Source organism: Eumetopias jubatus, unplaced genomic scaffold, assembly GCF_037043125.1.
Source record: "Eumetopias jubatus isolate StellerSeaLion01/CBP00866 unplaced genomic scaffold, mEumJub1_p1.0 scaffold_12, whole genome shotgun sequence".
In the NCBI taxonomy this organism is placed as follows: domain Eukaryota; kingdom Metazoa; phylum Chordata; class Mammalia; order Carnivora; family Otariidae; genus Eumetopias; species Eumetopias jubatus.
The window spans coordinates 33,225,968-33,248,292 of NW_028274818.1; the positions used below are offsets into that span (position 1 = coordinate 33,225,968).

The 22,325-nt window shown below is 48.7% G+C and overlaps 2 protein-coding genes across 3 annotated transcripts; one reads left to right on the plus strand and one right to left on the minus strand.

Moving 5' to 3' along the window:
* The first annotated feature begins 445 nt into the window (after positions 1-445).
* On the plus strand, positions 446-4,794 carry IL24 (interleukin 24). The gene is made up of 5 exons (XM_028120108.2): positions 446-616; positions 1,764-1,826; positions 2,696-2,854; positions 3,312-3,386; positions 4,486-4,794. Exons 1-5 carry the CDS (start codon positions 446-448, stop codon positions 4,567-4,569), a joined length of 552 nt encoding a protein of 183 aa, XP_027975909.1. The 3' UTR covers positions 4,570-4,794.
* Positions 3,607-21,377, minus strand: FCMR (Fc mu receptor). Of its 2 annotated transcripts, XM_088017227.1 has the most exons (9): positions 21,189-21,377; positions 19,814-19,915; positions 13,717-14,052; positions 12,854-12,985; positions 11,650-11,872; positions 9,704-9,834; positions 9,202-9,357; positions 8,860-8,918; positions 3,607-6,584 (listed from the first exon to the last, which is right to left on the minus strand). In XM_088017227.1, exons 2-9 carry the CDS (start codon positions 19,830-19,832, stop codon positions 6,408-6,410), a joined length of 1,233 nt encoding a protein of 410 aa, XP_087873353.1. In that variant the 5' UTR covers positions 19,833-19,915; positions 21,189-21,377; the 3' UTR covers positions 3,607-6,407. The 2 variants fall into 2 exon arrangements, with proteins under 2 accessions (XP_087873353.1, XP_087873352.1); XM_088017226.1 differs by lacking the exon at positions 19,814-19,915 and having other exon boundaries at positions 21,189-21,376.
* Between the last annotated feature and the right edge of the window lie 948 nt (positions 21,378-22,325).

The window sequence follows — 22,325 nt, forward strand, 5'->3', positions numbered from 1 at the left end:
CTACCCTCCCAAGTTTGGAGGATGTTCTACAGATGTTCTTTGGCACTTTAAACGCCCCCCCCCCCATTTCTTCACCCTTCCTGCTTAAATTCTGACTGGCCAGTTGTTGGCTGGAGAGAACTGTCATGGAGCAAGTATGGAGGTGTTGCGTGTGGGGGACGTGGGTAGGCAAGGTGGGGAAGCTCAGAGAGACACGAGACCAGCGGGTACGAGATGGAGGGGCAGAAAGACCTGCGCCCCACCCCAGCAAAGCCACATGTTTGCAATATTCTAAACTGGGAACTTACCCTGGTCTCTGACTTCACATCTGTGTGTCCCTGAAGATGGCCGAGGGAGAGCCAAGGAGCATTATTCTGGGTATGCTACTGGTGGGGCAGAAGACCTACCTCAGTGGGATGCCTCCCTTTCTTCCAGCAGGATCCTCCTGGTCCTTCCTTTGCTGCAGATGGGCTTTCCAGGGCAGACAACTGCCCTCCTCTGCCTTAGTCTGGTCCTACTTCTCAGGAGCCGGGTGCCAGGGGTCCAGGGCCAAGAGTTCCAGTTTGGACCGTGCCGAGTGGAGGGCGTAGCTCTCCAGGAACTGTGGGAGGCCTTCCGGGCCATGAAGGACATTGTGGTGAGTGAAATGTTGTTCTGGGCCCAGCTGCGGGGCTTCCTGTGAGCGCAGGAGACTATTTTATGATTATGGAGCCCTTTGCAACTTGCTAATTATTTTCCTATATGATAACTTTATGAAATCAGAGGCATCACAAGTGCACATTCCCTCTTGCACATGAGGAAACAGAGGCTCAGAAAGATGTGGTCAATCTCTAGGAAAATAAATTAGCCTAACGGGAATAAAGAAGGGGGCCTGATTCATCTGGGTTTCAACTACGTGCAGGGGGGGCGGGACATGGGACTCCACCAAGAAGTCGTGGGAACTGCTTTGAGACCGACCCACTGGAGTTTTCACCAACTGCTTTGCCAGGCTCCTGCTAGTCTGTTCCCACCTGCAAAGGCTTTAGTTAATGGTAAAAAGAATGGCTAATGCCGAAGTGGGAGGAGGCAGCTGGTGAAATGTGACCGAGAATTTCTCCGGATCCTGAATGTGACCCAGTACTCACACTGGCAAATGCACTCCTTAAACAATGATTCGGATTTGGGGCAGAAAGAGGGAGCTTAGTGAGGTGGCCTGGGGCAGAAGAGAGTGCTGGACTGGGGACAGGACACCTGGGTGTGATCTTGACCTCGAAACCAGGCACAAAACCCCTCCCCCATCAGTTTCCTTGTTTGCACATTGAGGAGGTGGGAAAATGAGCTCTAAAGCTCTTTTCTCACAAAGATGCTTTGAATACAGTCTGAGAATTGGAGGATATGGCTGCTTGCAGGGGAAGCTCCAAGGGCAAGAGGCAACTCGGAGGTGCAACTCCCACCCCACACCAACCCCCACAGAATACAGAGGCAAAACCCTGCCCCTAGTCGTTCTTAAACCAAATAGGCTTATTTCCTCCTGACCAAAGGAATCAAACGGGTCCCCCATCAAGTCTTAGAGAGTTCCTGGAATTCCATCTGCCTCTGGGGGTTGAGCTTAGTGATTTCTGTGGCTGGAAACTTGTACCCTCACCCGAGGGGCCACCTCAGCTCAGCCCTTCCTGGGTCCTCCCTTGGTTCCTCTGGCCTCTGAGATCTCAGACTGGATAGATTTGGGGGCACGCATGTATTTGCAAGGTTGGTTTCTCTGCTGCCCATCAAGCTGGACACATCTTTTCTTTCTATTCCCAAAGCAAGCTAAGGATAACATCACCAGCGTCCGGCTGCTACGGAAGGAGGTTCTGCAGAACGTCTCGGTAATCAGACACTGGGGAAGGACTATGCCTCTGTCTGGTGCCATATTGGCTTGTCTTCTATGGGTGGTCTAGGGGAGGCTGATAGAGACCACTTCTGCCCAGACTGAGCCTACACAGGACATGGCTGGGCAGTGAGCCAGAGAAGTCAACATCTGGGTCATCACCCTTGCGTCCAGGTTATGTGGGTATGTGTGTGTGGTGGCATGGAGGGTGGTGCAGATTGAGGCTCACAAGCATCTTTCTCCATTTAGCCAGAGTTGCCAGGATTCCACATCTGCTTAGGTCTCATGGGTTCACATTCCTCTTTCTCACCCATTACTGTTGTCCCCTCACCCAGCTAGGCAGTCAGCGAGCACATGTACTGAGCCCTGATCCCTGCAAGGCACTGACCTTCACTCTGGTGCTCAAGGGAGCTCGAGTGCAATCCCTGTGTTCCAGAGTGTAGTTTCCTTTCCTCATTTCTCTTTCCAGTTCTTTCCCTGGACTCTCAACTCTGGACCACCAAGTGTCGGGTGCTTTCCAGGGTCCATCACCCACCCCTGCCCCCCCCCACACACCCCTATTAGAGAGGCCATGTGGTGTAGAGGAAAGAATATTAAACAGATAGGGAATCAGGATTCCTGGGACCTAGGTCTGTGTCTGCCACTGGCTCTGTGTCTGTCCTCTCTGGGTCTGCTGTTCCTCCAGTCAACCAAAGGTGCTGCTCTGCGTGCCCCTGAAGGCTCCTTCAGATCTAATGTTTATCAGCATCTCCTAGAAGATTTCTTTCTCTATGTGCTTATCTTGCCTCGTGTGGCATGTGGGTTGTTCATCCTGGGTCAGGGTGGGGGCAGAGGGCTCGGCTCTGCGGTAACCCAGACCCTCCCCAGGACACTGAGAGCTGCTACCTCCTCCGTGCCCTGCTGAAGTTCTACCTGAATACTGTTTTCAAGAACTATCTGGATAAGGCAGCTGACTCCAGGATCCGGAAGTCATTCTCTACTCTGGCCAACAACTTTTTTGTCATTGCGTCAAAACTACAACCCAGTGTGAGTCGAACAACGCTGTGACTGGGGCCCACGGGAAATGATGTGTTTTGAGAAGACATCTTCCCTCTCCTTCTCCAGTCCTGGCTTTTATTCATGACAGGGATTCGATGTTGTCATGGGAAAGAGGACAGGCTCTGGAATCTGGAACTTGTAGTTCTGGATTCAAGTTCAGGTCTGCTTCTAACCAGCTGGATAACCCTTTGCAAAGCAGTCAGCCTCTCTGAGCTTCGTTTTTCTTACCTATAAAATGTAGATAATCACCCCTACGTGGCCAGATTGCTGTGAAAATGAAAGGAGTCAGCCCCCACAGCCAGTGGGAGTTCAGCAGTGGCTACCTTGAGAATGTGGGATTCAGAGCTGGCCTGGGGGAACCCCTCTGGCATCACTAGGAAGGAGTGGAGGGGGCTTGCCTCTGCTGCTACCCAACCCTTGGCACAATTTTTTTTCTATTATCCAGCAGGAAAAGGAGATGTTTTCTATCAGTGAGAGTGCACGCCGGCGGTTTCTGCTGTTCCAGAGAGCATTTAAGCAGGTAATCAAGGCCAGGATTCGAGAGCTTGCCTATCCACCAGTAGACTAGCCTGAAACATTACACGAGGGTGCCTTGGAGACCTCATGCAGAACCCACTGCAGGTGACTCCACCAGGCGTGCCCCAAAGCCACCTAATTTTGCACAAGCACAGGGATATTTGCATCAATTATCATCTACTTTGCACAAGCTCCACAAAATACATGGTCCATTTTTGTGCCAGTTTTCATATTTTTTTAAAGATTTTATTTATTTATTTGAGAGAGAGAAGGAGAGAGAGAGAGAGAGCACATGAGAGAGGGGAGGGTCAGAGGGAGAAGCAGACTCCCCGCCAAGCAGGGAACCTGATGCGGGACTCGATCCCGGGACTCCAGGATCATGACCTGAGCCGAAGGCAGTCGCTTAACCAACTGAGCCACCCAGGCGCCCCATGCCAGTTTTCATATTAAAATGTTTTTCTATTTCCCTACAAGAGGATTTCATTTTAAGGACTTACCCTGTGAAAGTTTTATGACTACTCCAACTAGGCAGTTGGAGTCTGAGGTGCGCCCCCTACCCCAAACACAAGCTACCTATCTGCAGTATTTTCCATAATGTTCAAATGGTCTAGTTTGTGAGGAAAAAAGTATGGGAAAATACATTACTGTCTCCCAAATAAAGACAACAAAGAAAATCCAAATTTAATCCGCAGACCCCCTACAAAAAATATATGATTTTGATCACTTTTTTGAGGAACAGATATATCATCCTAAAAATAAATGGTGAAGAGTAATCATATACAGAGGAAGGGGGGCAACTGGATCTCAGATTCTTCATCTGCATAGTAGATTCAGGAGGTGGCAAAATCCACCCTGCATTGGGATTCTATAGTTCTTGTTATCAGGAACTCCAGATGCTTTTCCCTTGCTCCTTACCCACTGCTACCCACTGGTCCATTAGTCCTCACTGCCTCCCCCACCCCTGTGAAGGAACAAGTGATGGGTGGGTGCGCTCATCAGAGGCCCTCCCAGAGCTGGTACAGCCAGCTCCAGGAGCGGTGGGTGGGAAGGAAACCGATTCTTGTAGCTAATATGGTAGATCATCAACTCTCCTCTCTCTTTAGTTGGACATACAAGCGGCCCAAACCAAAGCCTTTGGAGAAGTGGACATTCTCTTGACCTGGATGGAGAGATTCTACCAGTTCTGAATGCCGAGACCAGGATACACTTCTTGTCCTCCATGTCATTTCAAACGTGCCGTATCCCTTCATGTGATGTTCTCTGGGCACTTCACACCGTTGACGATGGATTTCATTCTTGGCTAGGCTTATCCTCAAAGACTTCATTCTTTAAGCGGCCCCAAAGACAGTCATGGAAGGTTCTCTTGGATGCTGTGAATAATCTACAAAGTAGATTTCTGTATTTATTACAACTCTATTTAATTCCTGTCAGTGTTTTAACTGATGCCATATTTATTTGTCAGACTGTAAGTTCTGTGTAGGCAGCAGGGACAGTGCCCATGCTTCTTTTTTATCCTCCACAATGCTTGCACCTGGTGCGGGGCAATGGATGAGTGCTCAGTAAATGCTTCATAAACGGGATTTTTTGTCTGTCTTTGAATGATTGAGGAACAATGAGGGGTGTTGGGATATGAAGTTGCACTTCAGGGCGTAGAGACCATATTGCCATGAGACCTGCAGGAACACAGCATGGTGTTCGGTGGAGGCGAGGGGCATCAGTTTAGAATGTAAGTGACAGGAGATACAACGCAGGCTAAGTGCCCAGCACAAAGCAGGCTTACTACACATTTCATTTCTCCCCATCTTATCCTTACCATCCCTTTTCCTTGGGGGCCCTCCTTTCTTATACTACTCATTCTTATGTGCCCCTGGAGAGGGTGCCATTGTCAAGCTGACACGGCCAATGGTGTCATCACACTGCTGTCCAATCTTCAGTGACACTCCCTGCTGATAAGAAGCAGGGAACTCAATTCTGGCAGCCTCTTCTCCCGAAGTGTGGGCAAGTGCCCAGGAAGGCTGAGTTATGCATCCAGGAAAGGTCTTCTTCTGAAGAGCAAGACTGGGTGTTCTTTAGTCTCAAGCTCTGGCTGAACTTTGTAGTTGACTTTAGTCCAAAGATGTAATGTCTGTCTATGCCCTTGCCCAGAAAACTTAAGAGAAGGTATACGTAGGAGGGGGGATAGCTCTCCTTTCATGACATAAGTGCCATTGCAGAACACCTGGCCCTCCAAGAAGCCACTTTCCTCCCCTACATTGCCAGAAGTTACCTGGCAGACATGAGGGGGCATTTCTGAATGCAGATAGATGTAACGGTTTGGGGTGGTCAAAACAGAACAACATTAAGTGCACAAATATCAGTGCTAAGCCACGGAAGGAAGATAAAGAGATGATACAGACCATCCTATTTTTAAAAGAGGGGAGACACTGGGGTCAAGGTACTTATGTACATCAAGGGAGGGAGACAGTATAGAAGATTCAGGAATATATACATATAATCACTAACACTAACAAGCATGGTTCTGAAAATTTACCACCTTTCATCAAAAAAAAAAAAAAAAAAAATGTCCTTACCATAGGACTCAAGATGAATAGAAGCTCACTAGTGAGAGCCAGCCTCAATATCAGGGCAAAGATGTTGCCAGGGGCATTTCATATCTTCGTCAGAAAGTCCAGGGGCCTTCTATTGGTGTGACGCCCATGGCTGAGAAAGTGTCCCGAAGCAACACCTATGCCTATGCTCCAGCTTGATGCCATGAGTCTAGAGCCAGGGCAGCGAAGACCCTGTGATCAAAGACACTCTGCAAATCCCATGGCTTGGAGGAGAAGCAGGTGGTGCTGGGACAAATGCTCTGCATGCCCAGAGCCCACTTGAAAACCACAGGGGGCTGCAGAGGTGTGCAAGAAGAGCTGCGAGGGGTTACTGAGCTATTCTCAGGAGAGACAGGAACGAGACTTGAGGTTGGCGTGGGAGGTAATGAGGACTCTGAAAACAGAGCAAGTATTGGAAACCAGCAGCTAGACAGGACTCATTGGGACCAAGGTCTGGGCCCAGGGGGACAGCTGGATAGGTGAGTCAGGCAGGGAATATTGACATAGTCATCTGAATCAGTGTCCTCCACTTTGGCAGCAGGTTTGTGGTAGAGACTCACATATTCACAGCTGGTCTTCAGAGATGGGGCATGGAGCCAGAGAGCTTCAGACACCTGGAAACAACCAAAGAAGCATCACTGGATCTGGGGAGGGTGATTTTAGTTATCTCTCCAGATAGATTTCCACAGTGGGCAATAGGGGGTATGTGCATGGTTGCTGATTTCTAGAAGGCAAAGACACATAAGTGGCTCAGCCTCGGGCAGTTTCAGGGTGGTGTCTCACCGCAGATAACTGGAAACCACTTCAATCTAACGTGGGCAGGAAGTGCCTTAAATGGGGCTCGGGCTAAAGTCACATGGCTAAGCATGGGTCTGAAGGGGACTCAGCTGCCAGAGGAGTTTCCCCTCTGGGATTAGTTGGTATGACTTGTGGAATAAATATGCATCTTCTTAGGGAGTTATTCAGAAGCAGGGTGAGTCATCCCCTGCACCTCTGTAAGGACTCAGAGAGGCTATGGTGTGGCATAACAGTACATTCCAGGAAGGGGTAGGGAAGAGGAGGAAGGCAGTAGGCCACTTGGCCTCTTCCCCGGAAGGAAACTTCAGGATCACCTGCCTTCAGAATGGGTCAGTTCTTGGGAGGACAGGGCTGTGCCACGATTCCAACACTGCACAATTAGTATAACATCCACCCAAGAAGGCTTCAGTAGGGAGAGTCACCTATTGAAATACAAGTGCCAAGAACTACAAGTCCAACCCCATGAACATAGTAGGCACTCAGGAAGGCTCACTCATGGAAAGGAACTATTACTTTGTGAACTTTACCACAGAGGGAATGAGCTGCAATTTGTTTCAAAAATATATCTCCTACTGCTTGTTACAGTTCATCAGTTAAGAGTAATTTATTCTGCTTGAAAAATCAAGATGCTCCCTATGAAAGCTAAAATATTGAGCTATTAACCATAGACACCTTGTGGTGGACTGGTTCAGTCAAGATTTTTGTCCCTAATAGGGGGAATGAGAGTTTCAAGCAGGGAGGAACAGTAAGATTTGAGCAAGGTACAGGCTCAGCTGAGGGTGTGTGTGGCAGCAGGGAAGTTCAAGAGGAAAGGGCTGGTGGAAAGGTAGATGGTGCTGCTGGACCATACCTACGCCACTGTGAAACTTCTCTAGCAAGCGTGGGTAAGGGCAAGGCCAGGAAGCTGGAGGTGACTGTGGCAGAGCTGTTACTTGTTACTGGGTATCACCGTCCCTTTTTAGCAAGGCACACAATTGTTCAGTTAGGGACTCCATTTCTCAGTCTCCCTTGAAGATAGGTGTGGTTACATGACTAAGTTATGGCCAGTGGGATGTGACTGGAAGGGATGTGTGAAACCTCAGCGTCATGGTCTTAAAGAAGCACCTTTCACTTTCTCTTAAGGGCTGGAATGGAGACATGGTGCTGGTGACTTAGCATTGACGGTGGACCAGGCAGGACTCCAGAGGATAGTAGAGCAACAAGACAGAAGGTGTCTGAGTCCCTGGATGACCTAGTGGCTTTGGCCACCTCTTCCTGGCCCCCTGCTTTAACTTGGGAGGAAAACAGGCTTCCATCTTGTGAACCCTGTGGTTTAGGGTCTGTTGCATTAGCTCCGTTTACACCCTAATTAAAACAAGAACATTCACCACACATAGTTTTTTCCTGGTTCCCGAGGCAATAGTAGTAGTTTTTTAACTACTGTGAGCTAATCTAGAGAATAAAAGTTTCTCTTCTTAATTAGGATAAACAAAAATGAATGGACAGTTTAAATACTTTTTACCCATCTGCCAATGGCCATCCATAGACACAGGAGCTCCCTATGTCCATTCATAGATTTCCAGAGGAATCCTCCTCACCCAAGGGTTGAATCCTCTCTACATCTTCACATCTGTCTGCCAAGTCATCCTCTAGGCCAGTCTTACTACCTCCAGCGTTGGGCAAAGTACCTCCTCTGATCCTACAGAGTTTACTAGAAAGTTCTCCCTCATATTAAGGTAAAACTGGGTAGATTCCAATCCCTTAAGACCTCCTGGAAATCGCAGCTCTTTCACATGAAAGTCCTTCCGTGCGGTAGAGTTGCCATCCATCGCCTCTACTGAGCGCCCACTTATCCCACAGTAATGCTTGGCTAGAAGCCAGGTAACGAAGTCTACCACAATTGTTGGGCACTCAGTCCACCTACACCCTCAAAGGAGGAAACTGACACAACCTCTTCCCAGACTCGGGGCCCAGGAACTGCTGGGAAAGCTGTGCCCTCCGGCCAACGGGAAGCTCCAGGAACGCCCCCCACGCACCCACCCCCGGGCCAAGCCCAGGTGTAGGGCCGCCCTTCGGGCCGCGGCTGCCAATCAGGGGCGGGGCGGAGCCTACCTGAGGAGCGGCAAGGGGCGCCGACGCTCGCGGGCGTGGGAGAGGTACCTCCCCGTCACCTAAGGAGACAAGGAGACGGAGGTGAGGGCCTGGCCGCGGTCCGGTCCGCCCCCGCCCCGCCCCGCCGGAAGCCCTAAGGAGGCGGAGCAGGCGCCGAGGCGCGGGGCGTTCCTGGAGGCGCAGGGCTCGTACGCTGCCTCGGCGTCCGCGCAGTTTCTGCGGCTGCAGCCCGCCCACAGTCCCTCTCGGCCCTGCCCCCGCCCCGCCCCGCCGGCGGTCCCCGGCGTGCCCCGCCCCTCCGGCTGTCCCCGCCCCGCCCGGCGTCCCAGGTGTCCGGCTCACCCTTCGCGTCCGCCGCCGGATCGCGCCGCGGGCAGGCGCTGTAGATGTTCTGGGAGCGCGGCGGCTGCGACGCGCGGGGCCGATGCAGCGGAGGCCGCTGGGATGCCTCCAGGGCGCGCATCCTCAGGGCCGCTCGGCGGACCCGCCTGGAGAGGGCTGCCGCGCACAGCCGCGGGTAAAGAGGAGAAAGGCATCAGGGGCCTGTGGCCACCGTCCCCGCCCTCGGGTCCCTGTAGGGAAACTACAGGCTCTCTCCTTCCTCGGGGGCTTGGCCGGGGCTGCAGTGGAGGTGTTCTGAATGTATGAGGCACAGCCTTGCCCAACAGTGAAGACCAAAGGGCCGCCCTCCTCGTCCCCATTTCCAGACCGTTGACCCCTCTCCCAAGGTGCTCATGCCCCAGGCTGCTTATCTGAAGCTCCAGGGTTTCCCTTGAGGGGTGGGAGGAAGGAGGTTCCAGCGGAGTCTGAATGCTCACCTCGCCCTGAGCCCCCAGCCGCTCACCTTTCCTCCTTTGAATGACCCTTTTCATCAGCAGTCCCAGCAGTGCCAGCAGGATGAGGGCCAGGGTGGTGGGCACCAGGATGTGAAATCCTTGGTCTTCCAACCCAGGCACGGGATCCTGGTGAAAGGCTCTGAGGAAGGAAGGAGAGGGAAGGGAGAGGTCTGTGAGGGAGGGAGGTTTAAGGCAGCACTCCTGAGTAGCCAACATTTTGGAGAAGGCTGAGGTTTGTCCCTTTGTTAACAAAATCCCCCGCCCCCCGCCCCCAAAGAGCCTTGTCTATGGAGTAAGGAAACCTGTATTCAAATTCAGATTCAGCTTTCTACTGGCTGTGTGATCTTGAATCAGTCTCTGAACCTCGCTGAGCCTCATTTCTGAGGAAATGAGTATAGTAAAGCCTACTTCACAGAACTGTTCAAGGATGAAACAAAATTGTAGGTATAAAGAAGTGAAAGTACCTAGTCCAAGCAGCAATCAGTAAATGTCAGTTCCCCTTCTGACTGTTTGCATCTCAGCTTCTCTACAAGATGAGTGCAAATACGAAACAAGTTCACTTTCTTTTAACTATGGAAAAGATGTTTCTCTCATGAGGTGCCCTCTGCTTAGGTCTTCCCTCCATTTTCTCTACAGATTAAAATTTTACTTTCCTTAAAGGGTCAGTACATCAGTTCTCTTTTCTTCTGCAATCATGGCAAACTAGAATCAATTTTTTCTCACTGTCCTCAGTTCTTGTGTTTATACAGTTTACAACCCTTATCACAGTCAGACTTGCATTAGTAAGAGAAGACTTGGATATTTCATGTTTTCATCTTTCTTAATTTTTCAGGACAGAGCACAATGCCTGGCAGATAATGGAAACAGAAAATGTTGGTTGAGGGACACCTGGGTGGCACAGTTAAACTTTTGACTCTTGGTTTCAGCTTGGGTCATGATCTCAGGGTTTCACGAGTGAGCCCCCAGACGGCTTCAGCATGGAGTCGGCTTGAGATTATTTCTCCCTCTCTCTGCCCCTCCCGTTTGTGCTCTCTCTAAAATAAATAAATCTTTTAAAAGAAAAAGAGGGGCGCCTGGGTGGCTCAGTCCTTAAGCATCTGCCTTCAGCTCAGGTCATGATCCCAGGGTCCTGGGATCAAGCCAAGCATCGGGCTCCCTGCTCTGCGGGGAGCCTGCTTCTCCCTCCCCCACTCCCCCTGCTTGTGTTCCTGCTCTTGCTACCTCTCTCTCTGTCAAATAAATAAATGAAATCTTAAAAAAAAATGTTGGTTGAATTGACTTGAATTCTTCTCCACTGGAAGGCTTGTGTAGTCTACTGAACTAGGAATCAGGAGTCCTGGTTCTATTTGAAAACACATAGTTCTCATGACCTCAGTTCCTCATCTATAAAATCCAAATGATGTTGGAGGTCCCTTTCTTCATCAACATGCTTGTCTTTGCTTAGGCAAAATTCATTCCAATTCTTAAAGGTTTTCTTTGGAAGGCTGCTCTAATCCCCTAGTGGTCCACTGCAGCACTTTTCTGGGTGTTCCCCCACCCTTTAGAGCAGTGCTGTCCAGTAGAAATACAATGTTACACATGTAATTTTAAAATTCCTGGTAGCCACACTGAAAAAGCAAAAGAAAATAGGTGAAACTAACTTGAATAGTTAATAGTTTCATCATTAGTTTTATTCTTATTTAGTTCCCCATCAAAGCAGATCTGAGTGAATGCTGAGTGACTTAAAGATTTGGGTCTCATTTCTACAGGATCTCCTGCTGGGACATTGCCAAGTGTAATCTTGTCATTGGACTAATGAGCTAATGTGCTGCACTCATAGGTAGTATAGTACACAGTGGCCTAGAGACAAGAAGCGTCTCTGTTGGCAAATGTTGCGGGAAGAGTTCAGTGGAACCTCTAACTTTAGTCTAATTGCCTGACCTCTAGCCCATCCTGGATGGTGGAGACCCCTTACCTCTGCCTATGAAGCCTGGTGTGGTAGTTGTAGCTGGCTGTCTGGGGCCTAAGCAGCCTCTCCGGAGCTGAGGTCTTTGAGGCTGTGGTGGATGGCAGGAAGGTTGGGGGCTTGGCAGCTGCTACTGAAGATGCCCTGGAAACTCGAAGGTGATGAGAGATTGGGGTGGTGGGGGAGGAGTGGACTTCTGGAGGGACCTCCGTCCTTTCAGCTGGTGTGGTAACTGCAGGAGATAACAGAAAAAAGTGAATTTTTCTATACACTCTAGTCTCTAGCAGGATTGGGTCACCCTCTCTTTCCTGAACACACTCTTTCCCTTTACCTAGACTCTGTACTTGCAGTCCTCATGGCCTGAAATGCTTTCTTAGCATGTCCTCTACACCTAGTGAATTCTCTATATATTTGCTTCAAAAATGCCATTTCCTCCAGGAAGCCTTCTCTGATTTCCTGGGCAGAAGAGCTTGCCCTCCTCTGAGCATGGAGAAAACCCTGTTTATAATTCCATCCCCATGCTGCTTTATGCTGTATTTCTGTGCTTGTCTATTCTCCTCTAGCCCACACCCATCAGTCACAACCTTGGGTATATGGTACACTCAGTTACACTATCCTTCTTGGCACCCAGCAATGTCCTGTGGTGTAACAATTGTTCGATTAATGTATCTACCTCACAAGATAGATGTGAGGATGTGATGGAAATATTGCATGTCAAAATGCATTTAAAACAGGAAAAGGATATAGGAAAGTAAAGGTACCATAAGTATAATCATCAGTCTTTTTATTGCAAAATAGAATTGTTAAAATCACTGTATTCCAGCAAATGTAGACAGCCTTATGGGGAAAAGCAGGCATAAGGACCTCTGGCTGGAAAAGGTCTGCCCAGTCTTGGTTTCCACAAGTCATTCATAAAAAAGCTTAAGATTTCTTTGTGAATGGAGCACAAACCTCATTGCTTGTGGTGCCACCTGGTGGTGATATGTAAGTGCTGCAATTAGTGCCAAGTCAACAAGGCTTTAGGATGGGCTTGAAGGACAAAGGATGCTAATCTCAGGGAGGTACCCTCTCCCAACACACGGAAATACACATCTGAGACTCAGCTGTGCTCTGCCAACCATTCAATGAACTGAACACATCCCCCCTCCTCCACTGTCACAATGCCACATCATCTCTCCCACCTCCTGCCCTGCCCTAGCTTTGGTGAACTGACCTTTAGGTATGAATTCAAAAGAACTGTCATGCACAGGCATCTGGAGCCAAGGGGGCATCGGCGTGTGTGGAAATTGATGAAGCCAAGGTGGAGGCTCGGGCACAGGCTCCTCTTCCCAGAATGGCTCATACTCTATGGAGGCAAGGGGAATACACTGGTGGACGCTAAGAGCAGACTGAGACCAGGGGAAGGGATGTTGGTAGGAGTTAAATTGACCTAGCCAGGGTGGATGGCAGCCAGGGGATGAGAACGGGGTCCACCAGGAAGAGCAGAACAAGAAATGGGCTGAGGCTTCCCCGAAATAAATATTCTTTCACCTTCACTCAGCCAACCTTTGCACCAGCCACCACTGGGATTCTAGGCTGTGGGATTAGTGCTGCATTTGAGTTAGGAAGTCAGTGGAGGAATGGAGAAAGGTGGGATTCGGGAGAAGACATACGGAAAGGATCTGATTATAAAGTACCAAGTTTGGCCTACAGACGTGGCTTGAAAAATGACTGTCTTTCCTTTAAAGTTATCCCTGCTATTTCTCATGGGACAACTATGTAGGACAATTATGTCCCTTTGCTTCTAATTTCCCCCTGTCTCAGAGCCTCTCCTCAATCTTAAACCCCCACTCCCCTCAGGCCTTGGGTAGGATGGACACAGTACAACACAAGAAGAGTGCTTATCTTGTTCCTTTCAAATGGTTTGGACAGGAAATTTGGGGGACTGTGAGGTTTCAACTATGTAAATCCCACTGATCTTTGGACTGGCTAACATGGCAATGGCATGAGAGTCTGCAGGACTGCTATAGTTCAGTGGTTGTCCCAGCCTTCTGGGGTGGAGACATTTGCTGGGTGCACTGAGCTTGGGGCACCTACCATTGTAGACAGTCAGCGTGACTAGCCGGGTCTTGCCTCGGTCTGTCTTAATGCCTGTCCCACAGGCATAGACTCCACTGTCACCCTTGGCCAGCTCTGTCACCTCTACTAGGAACAAATTCTTATCTGGACAAGGCTTCAGGGTGACGCGGTGCTTGTATTCTTCCTTGACAAAGTTCTTGTTGGACACCACGGTGGCACATCCTCCAGATTCGGCCATTTCCCGGCACAGATAGAGCCTCATATGCATTTGAGGAAGCGGACACTCAATGGTAACGGATCCACCCAGCATTCCCTCCATCTTTACTTCGGGGAGGATCCTCAGAGCCCCAGCCACTGCAGGGAGAGGGAGTTAATATAGAGGAAGCCCCATTCCCAACCACATCCCCCACTCCAGCCCTATTTCCAGCCCAGGCCCCAGCCCAGCCTCACACCCATTCCTAGCTCCAGACCCATCTCCATCATCAGACCAAGCCTCAGCCGGCCCTCAGCTTCTCTCTCCTGCTCTCTAGAGCTGGCCTCATCCTCCGCCTGTTCTCATCCCTAACCCTATATATGTCCTCAGCCCACTCTATGCCCTGGTCCCTTTGGCCGGAGCCTGGCTCCCAGCCAGACCTCTCCCAGCCTAAGCCTTAACATAACCTTCAACCTCATTCAAACCCAAACCTATAAGATCCCAGACACCAACCCCCTAAGAATATAGCCAAACTACTGCCCCATGCCAAGGAGAGATGTTATGCCATAGTGACTCCAAACAGCACATGCCGCCCAAGTGACTTCAGTGTGGTGTTGGGAGGCACAGTGCGATTCTGCTGCAAGAGGTTTTCTGTCTAGCTTTGTTTTCCTCAGATCCACTCAGCCAAATCGACTGTTCACCCTTGGTTTCATTTGCTAAATCATTAAACAACAACAACAACAGCAAAACTCAAGCATCTATTGAATGCCTTTCATGTGGCAGGAAGGTAGCTGGCATCCCTCCATGCACACAGTGAATCATTTAGTGGGCTGTACAAATGGCCAGTCACTATAGCCCCAGCACAGTGTAATGAGCCCCACCACGGAGATACACAGCGTTCCTTGGAAGCAGTGAGCGGAGACACCAGGTCCATGTTGTTGCAGAGGGATGGTGTAGTTTGAAGAAGGGTTTCTGGAAGAAATGATGTCTCAGTTGTGACCTGAAAGACTGGGCGTGGAAGGCAGCTGAGAGAATGATGATCGTCTTCACTGGAGTAGGGAACACAGATGGAAGCCAAGGGTGTGTGTGAGTGTGCGTACATGTATGCACAGGTGTGTGCACATTGTGTGTATGTGGGGGAGGGTGTGAAGCATGGGGGAATACATCGTTCTTGAGTCCCTGAAATCAAAAAGCTTATGTTTTGGCTGAGAGAAGACAGGTCTAATGCAGTTGAGTCAGCTGGAAGAGAGGGTAAGTCTAAGTAAGATTAAATATCAACTAAGTGGGTCCCAATAAGTGTCCACTTTTTCTGGGAAGAGGGGCATAGGGTGAAATGAGTGTGTTGGAGTGGGGCCAGGGCACTTGGATGCCGGAGGAAAGACTCTTCCAGGCAGTGAGTACAGCCCCCAAAGAGGCCAGCAGAGGAGAGAGAACATGGAATGTTCGTGGGGCAGAGAGGAGTTGACGAATTTCTTGAAATTCATTCACTGGCCACACATTAAGAATAGCTCCAAAGAGTTTAGTAGGATGAGGAGAGTCAAGGAAAGAAGCAGGGCTTGAGGTTTCTGGATGAGCAGAGAGAGCTGGGGAGGACATTCCGGAGAGAGGGGGGAGTGTGGATAACAGTGAAGAGGTTGAAGCAACCCTGGAGTGTGAGGTGGGGAAGAGGGGCAGGAACGGAAGCAGTTACAGGAGTGTGTTCGAATCTAAGAGCGTAGCTGGTGTTAAATGGCAAGGAGAAGCAGGGGGGCCAGCCAGACCCATAATATCTGCCATGAGGACCCTCACACAAGTAATCTAAGCTGTTGGAAACTGAGGTGTGTGAGACAGCCTCATGACTAGAACATGGCAATGGAAGGGCGACCCATTCCAAAGAGAAAGACCTGATCAAGGGGGTGGGGGAATTACCCTGTGTGACCAGACATCCCACACCTGTGTGTGAGGCCCAGCACCTGCTAGTGAACATGTATTTTTGGACCAACTCAGCCAGAAAGGAGAGCGAATGCTGCTTTCCCAAGAGCGAGATGCTACAATGTGGGCGGCGGCAAGAAAGAGCAGAGGGGGGCCATCACCTATTCAGACACCTCCAGTGACCTCACTCTGCTCAGGGATGAGCTTCTGGAAAAGCCTTGGCTTACCCAGATCCTCTGTTACGGGCTGCATGTTTGTGTCCCGCTAGAATTCATGGTTTGAAGCCCTAACCTTTAATGTGATGGTAGTAGGAGGTGGGGCCTTTGGGAAGTAATCAGGGTTAGATGAGGTTAGTGGAGCTCTCATAATGGGATCAGTGTCCTCATTCCCTCCGTGGACACAAGAAGAGGCCGTGTGAGCACCCAAGGAGATGGCAGCTGTCTGTGTGCCAGGAAGAGGACCTTGACCAAGGGCAATATTTGCTGGCACCTTGATCTTGGGCTTCTAGTTTCCAGGACTGTGAAAAATGAATATCTGTTGTTTAAGTCACACTGTCTATGGTTTTTTATTGAAACAGCCAGAACAGACTAAGGCATCCTTACTGTGCAAACTCTGAATGGATGAAACGCAAGAAAAACTGCTGGATACACTGAGCGCTGGTCCCAGGGAAGCACGAGTTGGTGAGATGTGAAATGACCAGACCCCAGCTCTCCTTGGAGTTCATAGTAGCTTCTAACCCACACCCAAAGCCTAGAAAAGCAGATTTCCCAAAGAGAGAAAAGACAGACATAATCTCCTGGTTTCGAACTTATGCACAGGGGCACCTGGGTGGCTCAGTCGATTAAGCATCTGCCTTCGGCTTGGGTCATCATCTCAGGGTCCTGGGATTGAGCCCTGCATCAGGCTCCCTGCTCAGTGGGGAGTCTGCTTCTCCCTCTGCACCTACACCGCACCCCCCCCCCGCTCGTTCTCTCTCTTCCTCTCTCATAAATGAATGAATGAATGAATGAATCAATCAGTCAATAAAATCTTTAAAAAAATAGAGCTTATGCACAGTGTGCATAAGATTCATTTTGGAGGAACTTACTCGGCTGCAGATGACCCGATCTTCCCTTTTGTCATGGTGGTTACATCTATCTAGGGTGGGGCCTGTGGAGTTGGATTTTAAAATAAACATCCTAGGTGCCCTTGAATTTTTGCAATTCTGAACTATATAGCTATATTTCCAAATGATTCTGGGAACTAACGGGAGGGGTGGAAGAGGTGACTAAAGGACCCCCCCCCCTGCTTAAAATTGGTATTTTAGAGAGACTACTCAGTAAGCGACATTGATCTCTAAGTTGGTGACTTGCTTGTTAGTGGTGATAGTAGGGGACAGGGATATATGTGCTTTAAAAAGTCACTCTCAACATATAATTGGATACAAGCATATAATATTAGAAATAGATATAAATTATATATATAAATTATAAATAAATATAAAAATATATTTTTGGAGCATGGGGAAAAAAAACACATAATTTCCATGATGAAAAATATGGTAAATGCCCACAAGGCCTTGGCTGGAGCCGTGCTCTGGAGATAGACTTTGGATTTTGTGTAGCCATGGTTTTCCAGGTGATGAGAGCCCTGTCAACTCAAGTTGCAGCAGAATTATGTCTGGAAGAGGAAGTTGGCCTGAGATTTTTATGTTTGTCAGATGGAGTGTGACTTTTTAAAAAAGGATGAGAAACGTCCAACTCAACTTCCCACCCCCACATATGCCAACAGGTGTGTGTGGGCTGGCCATCTGCTCTTTGTCCTGTCACAAGGAATGGAGTGTCCCCATATGTGGACCATAAGGAAGAGCACAGAGGACACTAGGGGAAGGAAGGGAAAGCTGAAGGGGGGAATCGGAGGGGGAGACGAACCATGACAGACTGTGGACTCTGGGAAACACACTGAGGGTTTCGGAGGGGAGGTGGGTAGGGGGATGGGTTAGCCTGGTGATGGGTATTAAGGAGGGCACGTGTTGTCATGAGCACTGGGTGTTATACCCAAACAATGAATCATGGAACACCACATCAAAAACTAATGATGTAATGTATGGTGACTAACATAACATAATTAAAAAAAAAAAAAAAAAAGGAATGGAGAGTCCCTTCTCCTCCCAAAAGCCAGTCCCTCCTCCTGTGTCCCGAGTCCGTCCTGGTACAGCTGTCCCTTTCTCCTCCCTGTGCAATTGGTCTCTTCTTTGCTGGCATTGCCGTGGTTTTACACACCTGCTCTGATATTGCCCGTGTTGAAAAAGCCCTCTGTTTACTTTTTGCCTCCCCTTCAGCTGCCACCCCTCTTCCGTTCTCTTTCTCAAAGGAGTCATCATGATCATGGAATCCACTTCCACACCTCCCACTTCCTCTTCCACCTACACCTGTCAGAATTTTGTCTCCAACATTCAACTAGAACTGTTGGTCCAGGTCAGCAAAAGTTTCCTTTTTTTTCCCCAAATTTCCTTTTTTCCCCAAATCTTCCTTACATTTGGTGTCTTTGTCTTCATTTATTTGCCTCTTGGCAGCATTTGAGGGAACTGAGCCCTCCCACCTTGAAACGCTAATGTCCTGTGGCTTTCCCTGACACCACACTCTCAATGACTGCTTCTTTTCAATTTCCTTACTTTCTTCTCCTTCTCTGTCCAACTCGCAATGTTGGGCTGCCCCAGGGCCTGGAACTTGGACCGGTTCTCTTCTTGGTCTTCCCTTACTCTCCCCACACTAGCTCATTTACGCCCATGGCTTGTAATGCCAACTCTATGTAGATTTCACCAGGACTTTTATCGCCAGTCTTGTCTGTACCTCTGAGCTCTAGAATCGCCTTTCTGCTATCTCCACTTGGACTCTACTTGAATGTCTAAGATGTATTTCAAACTTACAATAGCAAAAAAAAATAGACAAACAACAACAACAAAAGAATTCTTGATTTCTCTTCCAAAACTTATTCCTTCTAAGCTCTTCCTGCTTCAGATTACACCAGCATCTATCCAACTGCTGAAGTCCAAAACTCACTCCCATATTATATTAAAAAATCAAGAATAAATTTTAAGTGTGTGTGTGCGCGTGTGTGTGCGTGCACGCGCATGCATGGGCTGGGTCACAACAACAAGTGTATGTATTATTATTTTGGGGGTCAAGATAAAAAAAAGATTTGAAAGCCTATACCATGTAATACTGCCTTGCTTTATTATGGAACTTCATCTAGGGCTCCAGGCAACGTGGTCTATGGCTGGCGCCCCATGCACCGGTTACTGGGAACCAGGACCACCCCAACATTTTTACAACCTGAGGCAGAAATACAAATAAAGGCCCAAATATCATATGTCTAAGTATTTTAAAGTTATAAATCAAACGAATGAACTGTCTTGGCAAATTCACATACTCCTTAGATGTCCACTCTAAATCATTTCTATGTGGAAAGAATGTTCCCCACATCCCTAGTCTCTGTCCCATCTCCCTTCTTTCCTCATCCCTGTCTCCTGCCCACACCACAAGAGTCCTGGTATGTCCATGACAGATAACCCAGCTTCTATGTATTAGCTCCGCTCATATCATTCCAGACGGTCACCTGTGGCCACTCTTCTATAGAATTACAATACTAGGATACAAGACCCAGGATAGAGGTTCACACAGTCATTAAAAGTGGGCCCAGAGTCATTTGGACAGGGAACTTGAGGTCTAGAAGAGGGGACCTGTGTGGGGGCTTGAGGTGGACAATCTCCTTGGGTCTGTGAACTCCTCACCCTGTGGGGAAGGTCACAAACGGAGAAGGATGGGACCCAGAGCAGGGATTCCTCTGGCCCAGCTGGAAGGGTGGTATTGCTCAGGACAGACTTTAGCGGTACAATTTAAGTACCCCTCACTCCTAGAGATCTTCTACCCCCACCCAACCCCTCTCTCCTCTCAGGCCTAAGTTTAGTTACCCATCCACTGTGTTCACATAAGTCCTACTACCTCTCACCGAGTCTGACATTTCAGTTACCTCTTACAGAGTCTGACATTTCATTAAAGCTGCATTTCCTTGGACTTTTATGACTTTTTAATCTTCAACTCAACAAATATTTGACTTTCTTCCATATTCAGGCTATCAGGAAGAAAGCAAATATGAATTAAAAAATAATTTTGACCCTCAAGGAGCTTATCATTTAATCAACAAAATGAAGGGAATATATGCCAAGTCACAATATAAAGCAGAATGAGGTCACCTATGGGGATGCAGAAGATGGGCTCTGGAAAGTGTTATAAGAAGGAGGTGGAGGCCGAGGTGGACTTTGAAGGATAAAAGGTGGAGGTGAGAGGAAGGATGATCCTAGCAGAAAGAATGGCATGAGGGAGAACATGGTGGCAAAAAGGTGTAGCACATGTTCAAGCAGGAGTCCTCTTTGGCTGGAGGTTAGGGAAGTTCAGGGGAGTGTGGTAAGCTCAGAGAATAAAAGGGGAGCACAAGGGACGAGTTGGTAGGCAGTGGGAGCCTTTGAAGTTTGCTGGGAAGGGCGATCCTATGGTGAGAGTCAAGCCTTAGAAAGAGTAATCTGGAGCTGCAGGTGGGTCAGGTTGGAGGAAGCGGGAACGATAGTTATGGGATGACTGTGTGTTCTCTTCCTTTCCATTCCCTCTGTTAGCCTCTCTAGCAGAGACTGCCACTGTTGTTCGTTCTGGTAATACTAACCCAGAAACTACAAGAATTGGCCATTGATTGGGTGAAAGTCTGGATGGGGATAAATGGGAAGAGGTGGTAAAAAAAAAAGAAAACATTCTGCATTCTGCAGCTGATATCAGAGATAGTTAAGATGGATGGAGTACCTGATTTGATGGGAACCAATGAGGACATTGAAGTAAGGTATTAGGCATGTTGCACTTCAGATCTTGGTGGGATATTGAAGCGGGGGTTCCCAGAAGACAGCTGTAAATTGAGATGTGGAACTTGGGAAATGGATTGGGGTTACTGAATGGATGAGGGAGTCTTCATTTAAAATTGAAGTTGAAAATCAGCAGTGAAAGAGACCCAAAGAAAGAGAAGAGAATGTAGAGGTAGGAAGAAAGGAATTTGGAGGCACTTGCTTTAAGATCCCCCATTACCAGGCTAATATGTCTAGGAGAGGTGACACCTTCAGCCCTCATGAGTCACCACCTGAGCCCCCCATAGGAGATGTGTCTGGAGTGGAGAGAGGGGCACTAGCAGAGAGTGGGGAGGGCCTCCCAAACCTCACATGGTCTCCATCCTTATCCTGCCCTAGGTACCGGTCTGCAACTAAATCCATCCAGGAACAGCAGACCTAGAGATGGTCCGCAACTCCCCTACCTGTGGCCATTTCGAACCTCGTAAGATGTGCGGGGTGTTTTCTTATGGCACTTACCTGGCAGGAAGCAAATTGACCAAAGCCAGAGGTCCATGTTTCCTTCCAGAGCAAGGTCCCATCCACGAGCCCCTGGAGACGGGAGAGAGAGACCCACTGCTCACCCAGGAAACCTTCACAATCTGGAGCTTGAAAGAGATTTCTGGCCCCACAGGGAGCAAGGCTTGAAAATGAGGAAATGACAACTTGTCTTGTTTGCTAACTAGTCTTAGACGAAAAAAGAAAATACCAGCAAACCACAGCGGAAGTTAGGAATTAAGAAAACATGTTATGTTGAGTATGAATGGGTCACCAGGGTTCAAAGGGCTTCTAGGCAGCTCCTAAAAACTATTAGAAACTCTCAGGCATGATATTTCTTTGCCTTAGGCACCTTTTCTTGGAGGGTCCTCCATGCTTTATGTATGTTCATTAACTTCTGAGCCAGAGTCACTTGCTTTATCCCTGCCTTCAGGACAAAAGAGACTTATCGCCAATTTTCTCCATCTGGGGAAGACCATATGGACAGAAGCTTAGGCCTGAAGTCAGAAGATGCTGGTTGTAGCCCTTGAATTTATTTGACAAATAATTTTGAGCACCTACTATGTGGGACTACTAACTACAGGTTTTGAGGAATTCACTCCCTTTCTCTAAGCCTAGATCTCTTTATCTAGAAAATGAAGGTGGGACTAGAAGAGCCTGGCATTCCCTCCTGCAGATCATTGTTCCTGGAGTCTTAATTAACCCCAGTTTACCCAGCACCTCATATCCACCATTCCTCATATCCCCCAGCTATGCCCCTAAAGGTGTTGCCTTCTGGCGGAGGCCCAGGCCACCACCCAGTGACCACAGGTGCATGCCAGAAGAAGATATGACAGTGTCTAAGTCACACAGCCTGGCAGAGCTAGCCTTCAAGCCCCCAAGGGACCATGGGGGGAGGTCCAGTGACTGATGGAAAATAGAGAAATGCCTGAGGCCCTCAGTCACGAGGTATCACAGAAAGAGCTTTGGGATCCAGTCAGAAGATGTGGGTTCTGGTCCTGGCTTGGTGCTTGCCTAGGGCCTCAGTTTTCTCATTGATAAATAGGAATAGTTCCTGCCCTGTGTGCGTCACAGGTTTTTCATGAGGCCCAGCAGAAGCCATGGTCATAGAGGTGGTTG